Genomic DNA, 12,629 nt, shown 5'->3' with positions numbered 1-12,629 from the left:
CAGTATTCACCAGAAGGTAGGAGGAAATTATTTCCACTCTTCATCGGAAAATGAAATGTGGTCTATATGCCATTACACTCTGCTGTACCATATACTATTGCTGTCATGTGGCCAGGAGATGGTGTGGGGAGGATTTTTTTAAAGGGGTATGAGTCCAAATTAGGGAAATTAAATGTTAAGTCTGAAACTCTCAGTTTCTAATGCATTTCCAACCTACAAGTATCCTTTCCTTCCTTTCTGACAGTGAAAATCATGACCACTAAAGAAATACTGAAAGTTTCACCCAACGAGAACACCATCCCATCTCCATATTTTGGGAGGACACAAAAGGATCCTCTCCGTCTTCTCACTCATCAGATATTCATCTCTAACTCTGCTGGTCCGAGAAGAGCAACAGTCTCTTGTGCATTACAGACCAATTGATTTCCAATATGTCAAAAACATAGATTTATCCTCACTGGCGCTTAATACTACTAGGAACACAGAAGGTCAGAATTACAGATCTTTTTGAGTCTAAAAATCAGGTTTACAGTTTCATGCTCACTTTAGAGGCCAATGTTCTCTTCCAGGGCTAAAAGGCTAGAGCCATCTAAAAAGCCAATAGTCCTCTCCATATGAGAAGGCCATCTAAAGGCAGTTCTAACTAACCAGTAATACCTGAGCTGTAAACCAGGGCAAAATGGGACCCTCTCCTCGCTGCAAGTCCATTACAAAAGCACAGGCCAGCAATCACAAGTAATAAAAAGGAAATGTCGATCGGTATTTACATCTCCCCAAAAACCATTTGAGTTGTAAAATTAAGAGCCTTCTTAACATTTTTACAGATTACCTTTCTTCTCTCCAACCCAGGCAAATTCTCTAGCACATTAGAGACTCTGGAACCAGGCTGGCTATCTACATTTCAAATAACTTCAATTAACTGAAATTAATTATCTTAATAATTTTTGTTCCTCAGTTACACTAGCTACCTTTCAGGGGCTAGTGACTATCTCCCTGGACAGCACAGATGAAGAACATTTCTATTAATCCAAGGAGTTCTATCGGACAGTACTGATCTATAGAGTCTCTTCGCCAAACTTTTAAAATTCCCTCTGAAAGATAAGCTCACCCTGCTTTTCCCTCTCACCTGGACATAGCACCCACCCCCCAACAATCTCTTCATTATCCAAATAGTTTCGTCTCGCTCTCTCTTTTTTCTTCACTGAGGCAATTACCAGATTTCCCCACCAAGAAGACATGGGCAGAGCCAACATGAATTTTCTTCTGCAAGGCTTTCTCTCAATTCTGTAGCAGTGTACATAGGAATCTCTCTGTAAATCCAGACACGTTGTAAGGGGTAGACTCAGGAAAATGCATGCATCAATAAATGTCATGCCAGTGCACTGTCCACGTTTGCCAGGCTTCACTGAACATAGATAGTAGTAGCCATATGCTTTAAATAGACTGTCGGATGTTTTTAACTTGTGACACAGGTGTGTTTCTAACTCCTAGCATAAGACCACTTGATGAATTTGTATTGAAAAGAAGGTGTTAGCAGTAAATAAATATGCTTTACTTGCTGAGAGGGAGAATGATTATTCAAGCCACTGTGAGTTGTCAAAAGTTTCCGTGTTGGTCATTTGCTTCTTTGCTCTCAAGAGCATTTTATACTCTTTCCCTGCAAACCTTGTCAATGGACTTCCATCAAGGTTCGGTCAGTGGAAGACACAAATGGGATACACGAGAGCAAGAGGCAGGCAGATGCTAGGCTATCCTCACCTCCCTTTCAGGCAGCATTCTAGCATCATCCTCATCTCCATCTTTCACTCCTACCAGATAGGCATCCCCTTCCATGGATCCAGTTTGTGCTAGATGGCTGTTTGGTTCTGGTACTACCGTCTCCTTCTTTGGCCCCTCTCACCCAGTGGTCTGTTGATACATATGGAACAGTTGGCTTTGGGTGGGAGGTAAGCCCTGATTTGAAATGTCAGCCAATGTATGTGGTACGGATACCCACATCAAAACTGCCTGCAAAGTTCCCGAATACTTAAGAGTCAGCTTTTACAAGCCTATACAAGCTGGCCTCAGCTCTCTACTACCACACCCTAAGCAAAGTAACAGACTCCTGTCATTGATGCCTGGGTTCCCACTCTGTCGCTATTTAATCCCTCAGCATTTCCAACTCCTTCATTACTAATTCCCTGAACTAAATCCTTCATTAGCTACCTGGCAGGGGCTGTGTTTCTCTAACTGCATCCTGAATATACATCGTTAAAAAAGAGTGTAAAGTATATTACGGAAGTGTTTCTCAAAGTGCCAAGATTATAAATCAGCCTATATCACTTCATATGCTGGACGTTTAACTTTTTTAAAGAGTAAGACTTTTTAAATGAAGGAAGCAGTGAATCAATTTACATCAGGGGCACCAGTTTCTTATCTGTGCACCGGTAACAAAGCGTTTATGAGCTGGTAGTTATACGCAAACCACACTTTGAGTAACACTTAATAGAGCACTCTCGAAAAACAACATGACCATATGTACCAAAAGCCCCCAGAGTTTCCTATCCTTTGTATCTGCTCTTCTACTTCGACAATGCTTCCTAGGAACTCATTCAAATAGTAGGGAGAAGTCTTATGCACAAAGACGTCCACCGCAGTTTAAAATAGGGTATTTCTGAAAGCAACTTCCACGTGAAAAAGCAAGAAAATTATAAATAAATTCATGTGGTGGGATACTATGCAACTTTAAAAATTATAATCATGAATAGCACAGCAATATAGAAAAATATACTACTAGGTCATAAAATGAGGGAATAAAATTTTATATGCATGTTAAGAATCAGGTAAAAATATGAACTCCAGAAGGAAAAGACCTATATACAAATAAAAGTTGACTTAGGTAAAGGGGGCATTAGGAGATGAATTCTTTCTAATTTCTTTCCTCTTATTTTCAAGGAGTGATTTTCTTCTAATGCAAGCTGCCATTTCACTCTGATAAATAAAAAATAAAAAATAAAAAAACAATAAAACACACGTCAACAAAGTCAGTGAGACTATTTGGAAGGAAAAAAATATATTACACATTAAGATACCTGTGAATGCTGTTTAATGTTTACAATATAAGCCCTAAATAAGTCTGAAGTTAAAGACCTATGATGACACATTGCCCCAAGCAAGTTGCCTTGACCTGAATTTCATCTACTCACCCACCAAACACACTGCCTCTCAGGCCTCTGGAGCCTCCTTTCTTCTGTGGTATGGAAGAGCTGACCCCCTAGAACAGCATCTTCCAGCTATTTGCAAACAGGTGGGAGAAGTATTGAAGACTTGAGGAGTTTGCTGTCAGGGACGCAAAACAGGTGGCTCTCTACTACTGCTCTGCTCAGCATGGCTTCAAATCCCTTCTCCAAATTCCAGTACCTCATGCCCTTTGAAGTGATAATACTTCTCTGTCAGCTGCTCCTTCTCCTCCTAATCCCACCATCCACCTCAGAACAGAGCTTTGCTCACTCAGAGGAGACACCCAAAAGCAAACAAAAAATGAAAATAAAAACAAAAACAAAACAGAAAAACCTAGTCTTCATCTGATCTGTTTTGATGTTTAAATCAATGTGCAAAAGGCAAGGGCAGAATTCAACCTGCAATATCTCCACACAAACCACCAAGAGCACACACACTGGCACTCACCATAAGGATAAAATAGCAATTCAGAGTTCAAGCTCTGGAGCCCAACAGCCTGTGTGTAAATGTTAGGTTTTCCGTTCACAAGCTGAATGATCTTGGGCAAATCCTTTACCTTTCAGTGTTTCCTCATCTGTCTCTGTTCCTCAGAGGATTGTCGTGAGGACCAACTTAGTTATTTTACATACAGTACTTAAAACGGTGCCAGACCCTTGGTGAGCCCCCAGGAGAATGTAGTTAATAGTAAGTTTTCATTTCCAAAAATAAATGTTGTAAGATGTGGCCTCTACAAGGCAATCCTCTTCAACCTTCCCAGGGTTACTACACCCACAGTGAGCACACAGAGTAAGGGTAAATGTCAAAATACCCAGGGCTTTAAAACCACCGCATCCAAACATCACGATACAAGCAGAAATGTGATCGTAATCATTTCAAGAATATTCTGTCTCATCAAAACAAACCATCCGAAGACAGGAAATGCAAAAACATTTCTGAATCGATGCCCCCAGCCATGCTTCTGTCCATTTCCTTGGACATGCCTACCTCAAACCACTGCCCGTGGGACTGCATCTTGAGGATGACACAGGGGTCTGGTTTGGAAAGAGCATCTCTGTCAGAAATGCCTTTGCAGGCCACACGCAGCTCAACTTTGGTCAGGCAGGGGCTGTTAAAGATTCCCAGCGTATTGGCAGCAGACTCGTAAATGTTGCTCATCTTCTTCATTCTGTGTCAGGCAAGAAAGAGGAAAAAAGACACACCAGTCACCATGGTATTTGTCAAAGGAGAAAGCCTTCTGATCACCTTTCAGGATATTGTTCAACAACTTCAAATCCTGAATTACTTATTATTTCACTTTCTACCCCAGTGGCACAGTTCCAGTGAAACAAACAAATAAAACCAAAGAAACAACAAGAAACCCCAACAGGTGCTGGTGTGCTTGGCTAAGAAGGCAATTTTTCTATACGATTTGCATATATTTGCATAATAAAATTCTTAGTTTGTGAAATAAAACTAATCAATTAGCGCAAACTGTAATCCAGCTCTATATTAAGTGCATGGCTTGTGTGAAATCTTACAGATTTGTTGGCTAGTCAATATAATCACATTCCAAGTTTCTAAGACTCCCTAAAAATCCACTTCTCCTCTTCCTTTTATGTGATAGCACAGAGAAGAATGTTGTCCTGCCTGAAGACATCTTCTCAGCTTCCCTTTATTTTTTATCTTTAAGATTTTATTTATTTATTTGACAGGCAGAGATCACAAGTAGGCAGAGAGGCAGGCAGAGAGAGAGAGAGGAGAAAGCAGGCTCCCCGCAGAGCAGAGACCCCGATGTGGAGCTCGATCCCAGGACACTGGGATCATGACCTGAGCCGAAGGCAGAGGCTTAACCCACTGAGCCACCCAGGTGCCCCCCCAGCTTCCCTTTCTTAACCCTGGCCCACCATCTCAAGATGCCAACAGCCAGCAAGCTCCAGGAAAGAGGCCCAGAATCAGAATTTCTGCCCCAAGTGTGGAAATCCATCCTCAGCTTTCCTCCCTCTTACCTGCCACATCAGAATTCAGAATCAAAAAGGGGAAAGAATGGGGGAGACTCTGTAAGAGGAAAGACACAGCCTCTGATTCTGAACTCTCGGAAACAGCAGTCACAATAAGCACTGCAGTCCCCCTTCCCATCTCCACGTGATAATACTTTGAATCATGCAGGCCTGGGCTATGGGCATCCCCCCCAAGGCCACCAACACTCTTCTCCTTCTTTTAGGAGGACTGGACCTGTGAGGACACTGGAAGATTCTCCCAGGCATGCAATTCAATATCCTCCTCATGGAAATCTGTTTCCTTGTAGATTTCTTAGAAAAATGGCAGTGGCTTCCTCAACCTCACACAGCGTCAGGGCTGGGGAATTTCTTCATCTATAAAGTGGGGGTAATCCCTCTCTTCCTTCCCTTCTCCACAAATATTCAGTAGGTTTCCCCTTGGTACTCAGCACCATACTAGGTTCAAGTACACTTCTTTCACAAGGGGATGGATGTTCTTCAGCATTACACACCCACTCCCCAACTGGTCTCTCCAAACTTAGCTGCCAGCTCCATGCCAAAGCCAAGCCTTTTCCCATCTGACAATGTCCCTCACTCATGGCAGATGGCACCCAACCTTCTCTCCCAATGGTCTTTCACAAAGCTCTCCACTCTTGCTCTGCATTTTTCTTCCACTTCCCTCCCTTCCTTCCTTCCTTCCTTCCTTATTTTCTCTCTCCTCTCCTCCCTTCCTCCCACTACTTTCTTTCCTTCCTCCCTCTCTCTTTCTTTCCCATTCCAACTCTCCAACATCCTATTTAATTATTGTGAACATAAGTTTTTCCCTATATATACTGAAGAGAAATTTCACTGACTGCCACAAAGTTATGTCCTTGAAGAGGAATGGATAAGCTAAGTCCTCTGTGCCATATCTGGCTCACCACTTATTTGGGTAAATAAAGTTTCATTGGAACACAATATTTATTCATTTATGTATTGTGTATGGTTGCTCTCACTGCAACTGTAGAATTGAATAGTTGCAACAGAGACTGCATGGCCTGTAAAGTCTAAAATATTTACCATCTGTCCCTCTTTAGAAAATGTTTTCCAAGCTCTTCTCTTAAATATCAGGTAACAGGGATTTGCAGTCAGGGAAGAGTTGTGATTCTATTTTAGTATCTGTTATGGAGTCAGTTTGAGGATGAGACTTGTTCTATGTTCAACCATACAGAACATTAACAGGGATTCGAGGACATTCTTTTCAACATGAGAAAATTCAAGCTCAGAAAGAACAGATAATTTACCCATACCATAATTATTCTCATTGCAGAGTTTTCAAGCCCCTAGCCCAAGGCTATTCTTATTATATGTAATACCTTTAGCCCCAGAAGTGATTGACTCTACCAAGGAACAAGAGATACAATATCCCTGATTTATTTCAACCTCCATACAGAATCATATTTTTCTTATATTTTAGAGTAAATTTTATTCACATATAGAAAATAGGCAAATTGTAAATACACAGCTCAACAAATGACTGTCCCTCTATTTTTACAGGTTGTGAGCAGACCAATTATTAGAGCAACACAGACGGCAGAGCATGTATGAAATGAAATTTATAAGAACAGTGAACAGAGAAGGAATAGACTAGTGGAACAAAGCTTTGTGTTCAGGCAGTGTTGGAAATGTGAGCACTTCATCAACTTTTTGATAAAGATGGCTTATTCTTCAATTAATGTCTTCCTGAATTCTGCTTTTCCCAACACATTAACTGGCTCATTGGAATCCACATTTCTCTTGTGCAGTTCTGAGTGGTCTCTCCTATCTCTGGAGGCATTATCTTTTCTAACTGCCCCATCCTTATAGACTCATGCCTGAATCCATCTCCTTTCTTTTACCTTTTTGTCTTAAAGAATCTATTTTTAGAACAATTGTGTATTCACAGAAAATTGAGAGGAAGATACAGAGATTTGCCATATGCCCCCTTTCCCCACACCTGCATATCCTCTCCATCATCAAAGTACCTCACCAGAGTACCTCTGTTATAACTGATGAACCTAAACTGTTCATCCAGAGTTTACACTGGGGTTCACTCTTGGTCTACATTCTATGGTTTAGACAAATATATAATGGCAAGTATCTACCATTACAGTATCATACAGAGTAGTTTCATTGCCCTAAAAATCCTCTTTGCTCTGCCTATTCATCCCTCCTTCCCCACACCCCCTGGCAACCAGTGATCTTTTTGCTATCTCCATAGTTTGGGCTTTTCCCAGAATGTCATATAGGAATCATGCAGTATATAGCCTTTTCAGATTGGCTCCTTTCACCTATCCACTTTCTTGACCCACTGACTCTTTCTATAGAACACAGGGTTTTCGACAGAATGATACATTTCTCTAATGTCTAGTCTTAATTATGAGGCATAATGGTAGAAAGATTTCATTAAGGAGAACCTTCCAGGTTTAAATTCTGGCTTCTCCATTCGCTAAACATGTGAGCATGAGCAGGGTATTTCACTTCTCTCACAATTATACCTATTCCGAAGAGTTGTTATGATAAGTAGATGAAATAATATATGTAAAGTGATTAGCATAATGTCAGGTATATAGCAGGAGCTCCAAAAGTGGAGCTATTATTATTGTAATCTGATGGCTCTCAGTATTAAAAATTTCATTTTTCCCACTGCCTACTGGAACTCTTTTAAAATTCCCACTAATACTTTAAGATCAAAGTTCTACTAGACCCCTTAAATGCCTTCCATCTTTGTAGCCCATACCTGCAATAAACAAATGAACTGGGACACATGTTCAGAGTTTTTTTTTTTTTTTTAACCAATGGGACAGATGGCCAGGATTATTCCTTTAGGCAACGGGAAGCCCTTGGAGGATTTAAAACTGGGAAGATGGATATGGTGAAATACACACTTGATAAAGATCAATCTGGTCTCAGTATGATGGCTTGACTGAAGGAGAGAAAAAAGTCTGTGATTATCTAAATGCTGCTATGCTGGTCATTATCCCTTCCTCATTGATTCTTCTCTATTCTTCTGTTTAGGGAGCTAAGAGTCTGACCTCTACTGACTGCCAGCTCATTGTTGGCTACTTTCCTGTTGTTATGGTCTGAACATTTGTGTCCCACCCTAAATTCATTCATTGAAATCCTAATCCCCAAAGGTGACAGTGTTAGTCATGAGGGTGGAACCCTTATGAATGAGATTAGTTCTCTTATAAAAAAGATTCCATAGAGCTCCCTAGGGGTCTCCATCATGTGAGGATACAATGAGAAGTCTGTGACCCAGATGCAGGCCCTCATCTGACCATGCTGATCTTGAAGGCCATCCTGATATTGAACTTCCAGATTCCAGAACTGTGAAAAATAAAGTTCTGTTGTTTTTCAGCCACTAAGTCTATGGTGCTTTGTTATAGCAGCTCAGACAGACTAAGACACCTGTTGTGTTGAAGTGATGCAGACCCAGGGAAGGGAGGAGAGAGAAAAGAGTATATTTCTTCCCAACTCCTACCCTGCTCCTTAGCAGTGGCAAGTGCCTACATGACCCTGGTCCTGTTAGGCAACTCTGTCTCCAAGGTTCTAACTATCACTGTGCTTTGGTAATACTGTTTCCTCCTGCAGGGCTCTCCAGCATGGATTTTACCATGGGTTCGTCCACCTTAAGGAATGAGTTCGAGCCTCTTACAAACCCATGTCAATCAGTCATGCTAGGGTAGAGAAAGCATAAGGTCTTAGTTTTGTTCCCTACCCCCACTGACTGAGGGCAATCAATTCTCCAGAAATGGGATAGCTACGAGACATTAAAAACCAACACTCAACACCAGTGGGGGATGGATCCACTAAGTTGACAGAGGGATCTAGGGCAGTTAATCGCTGGTTATATATATATATGAACTCCTCTAGGTCAGAGCCTACCCTTATATTTCGTTGCATCCAAAATGTGTTCATCTTGATAGTATTTGTAGAGTGGTGATGAAACCAACATAAGCCTTCAGTTTGGATGGGGTTGGGGGATAGAGTATAGGAAAGAAATGTGGAAATAGTGAAGATAAATCTCCTAACTTTTCACAATTATTCCTAGGTCCTGGCTTACCTTCATGTGCATGCACAAATGAAAGCCCTGACCAGATACACTGGAGTTCATGAGTTCTTTGTGGCTGCCCACAAAGAACAGTAGTCCTGACCTTGACGTTGGAGGTAGTACATAGGCCAGTGAAGTCACTGGCTTTGTTTGGATTTGGTCCAGCTGAAGCTCACCACTGAAAGGTGATCACAAAATATGGCTCTGTCAGCGAGTGATCAGCTACCTCCAGCTGCAGATAAGTGAAGTAAACAACTAATTTCACACTCTGTTAGAGAACAGGATTAATATGACCAGATTATCAATACATTTTCCGAGGCCTATTTAAATCCTCTTTGTTGCCTTCCATACAATACCTGTTTTTACAGAGACTAATGTCTGCTGAGAATTATTTTGATGAAAGCTGACTTTTGGCCAATTTTAGAAGCAAATTATAATTGTCGTTTCACTCAGGTAATTTAAGTTACATATTAAAAAAAAAAAAAACAAAAAAAAACCCACTTCAACATATCCACACTCTCTAACAGGACAAACTGATCCTGAAACTTAATTAGGTTCTGAATGAGCTGCAAACAACGCCAAGACAATAGAGAGCTCAAGAGAGAAGAGAATCAGCTTGAGTTCACAGGGGAACCAATTGAGCAGAGCTTGTCTTAAAACGGTGTTAAGAATAAGTGCATAATCACTGTTCTGCTTGCTTTGGTATTATTTGGCCTTTTAAAATGTCACAGCACATCCAGGGAAGGCTGGTGTGCTGGAGGTCTCTATCACACTATCACACAACATTTCCATCTCAATTCTAGAACTATGTATGGAGTATCTGCCATGTGCCTTGCACTGTGCTGGAAGCTGGAGGTACGGAGCATTCATTCACTCCACTGAAGATAAACCAGCTGTTATTCCATGAGGACTCATCAATTTATTTCCTATTCAACATTCTGATTTACTGGATTTAGTGGAGAATAATACTCAGGGAGCTTGGCTGGCTCAGCCAGTAGAGTGTGAGACTCTTGATCTCAGGGTTTTAAGTTCAAGGTCCACTTTAAGTGTAGAGATTACTTAAAAATAAAATCTTTAAAAAAAAAAAAAAAGAAGAAGTAGTCTACTCTTGAGTGGCAAGCATTGTGCTGAACACTGTAAAGGTTGGAGACATAAATAAGACAGTCCATCTTCCGAAAGTTTCATACTCTAGAGCAGTGCTTTTCACTGTAGCTTCTGTTTCAAGGGTCTGGGGTGGGGCCTCAGATGCTGTTCCTTGGGTGTCCCTGTTGTAATGGCCTTTGACCACACTTTGGGTGGGTAGGTTGTTGCATATAAACTAAGCATTTATAAAAGAAGAAAAACTGTTCCACAGGTTAACTTAAGATCAGGTACTCATGTAAGAGATGCAGAAAGGCATAGAGGGCAAGAGTGTGGATGAAGCATTAGAGTATTTGAGACTAACCCAAGTACTACCCACTTGCAGGACTATGGGCAAGTTACTTGAATCCTCTATGCCTCAGTCTCCTCATGTCTAAAATGAGATAATAAAAGTCCCTATCCTGTAGAGCTGTCTTCAGAATTAAATGAACTAATCCACATAAACTTCTCAGAAGAATCCTGATCTACAGTGAGTATTCAACAAATGCAAAATGTTATTGTCCTTTTTAGAAATCGTACCAGTAAGCTCAGGTAACATTTATCCGGCTCTTCTGTATCTGCCAAGCACTCAACAGTTTGTCATCCAATCTTTAGAAGAATCCTTCACCTGATCCCCCAGGAGAATCCCATGGTAGGTGCTGTCAGGATGCCCCGTTCCCCGGAGAGGGACCACAGCCTTGAGACGTGAAACAGTTGTACATGGCTATCCAGGAACAGAGTGGGGAGGACAAGGATTTGAAGCCAGAGCCCCAGCTCCAGAATTTGGACCTTTACCCACTCTGCTACACTTCCCTCCCTGTGGGACAGCTACTTAAGACTCTCAAGAAAGCATAGGACACTTCCCCAAATTTCTTGACCCCCCTGGTTCCCCTGAATATCAGACTGCAGCTGCCCCTCTCTCCTTTTTGTCTATCCCACAAAGCCCACAGCACCCTTCTCTCTGTCTCCAAGGCTTTTAGATCCTTTATTATTTTTTTTCTTTCACAGCTAGTCTTTTATTTTGTAAATTAATCTGCCCTCTAGGTTTCTCTCCTCTCACAACTTTAATCATTACTTACCCTGTCAGCTCCTCCTTTGGCAGTACGCACACTGAATCTTCCCCAGAGGGTGGGAAAGGGAGAAAAGCTGTGGATATTTATACTCTGTACCCTCATCAAGCATATCATTCTCTATAAATCTCTTTTTAAAGTAACTTGCTTTTCAAGCCACTAATGCTAACTACGCTAATAACCAACTACACATATAATATTTCATTTCATCCTTGAGACAATCTCTTGAGATAGGAATTATCAGCCTCATGCCACAGACATAAAAAATGAGGTTTATGGTGGTTAAGTAACCTGCCCCAAAGTCATAGCTGGTAAGTGACAGAGCCAGGGATTAAGCCTGGGTCTAATGGACTCCCAGACCTGCATATTTGAACATTTCTTACAAAATGATTTACATTCTTAATTTACTTAACAATTACTTTCTTCTAGGTGATGCAAAGGCAAACTTCAACCCTGTTCCAATCTTAACAAATCTCTAAGGTGCAACTTGTGCATTAATGAGCTTGCGCTTTAGCAGTCTTTAAAAAATCACTTTTCCTCTTTCCCTTACTCTCAGGAGGTCCAAGTCATTTTTGCAATTCTGTGACAGTAGCCTAATCCCGCAAGCCGAGGAACTGTGTCTGGGAACCCAGTTTCTGTTCTCTGACGTTTTCAAACATGGAGCATTTGCTGGGTTACAGATGTACCCAGCAAACCCAGAACTAAAACCATGAGAACCACAAAGGACATGGTTCTAATGAATAAGATTCAAAATTGATAGTATGTGTACATGAATGTTTTTCTAGAATATACTATGCCAAATCACTAAAGTGCAGTAAATTATTACTTCAGTCATTTCCTGAGTTTCTAATTTGAGATAACAGAGGGACTAAAAGAAAAAATCAGCAGAGATGCTATTTCCTGAAAAACAGCTTTCCTGGGAAAATGTGCATAAGGAATCAGATATATTGATGCTCTAGGAACTTAGAGGCTCACATTTTTTTTCCTCTAACAGTGAGTCATAAAGATGAGATTTTTTCTAGAAAGCAATTATGTCCATTCCATCACATTTGTATTAATTTTATAGCACTCAAATGTCACCCACTTTTAGAAGAAGAACTGGATGTATAAAATTTACCTGGATAATTATAAAGGCTGATAGAAATTTTTAGACATAAAACTTGAACAAAATAT

General features: G+C 40.8%; 1 protein-coding gene across 2 annotated transcripts in view; it reads right to left on the bottom strand.

Moving 5' to 3' along the window:
- Positions 1 to 12,629, bottom strand: part of CPNE4 (copine 4) — a 577,619-nt gene that overhangs the window by 332,591 nt on the left and 232,399 nt on the right. For both annotated transcript variants that reach the window (XM_082719255.1, XM_082719256.1), the window contains one exon: positions 4,204 to 4,384. In XM_082719255.1, coding sequence (XP_082575381.1) covers positions 4,204 to 4,384 — 181 coding nt within the window. The remainder of the gene's footprint in view (positions 1 to 4,203; positions 4,385 to 12,629) is intronic.

Source organism: Mustela nivalis (genome assembly GCF_964662115.1).
Source record: "Mustela nivalis genome assembly, chromosome: 1".
NCBI classification, from domain to species: Eukaryota; Metazoa; Chordata; class Mammalia; order Carnivora; family Mustelidae; genus Mustela; species Mustela nivalis.
Note: the sequence above shows the minus strand (reverse complement) of the source record. Positions and strands in the feature narration are given on the sequence as shown.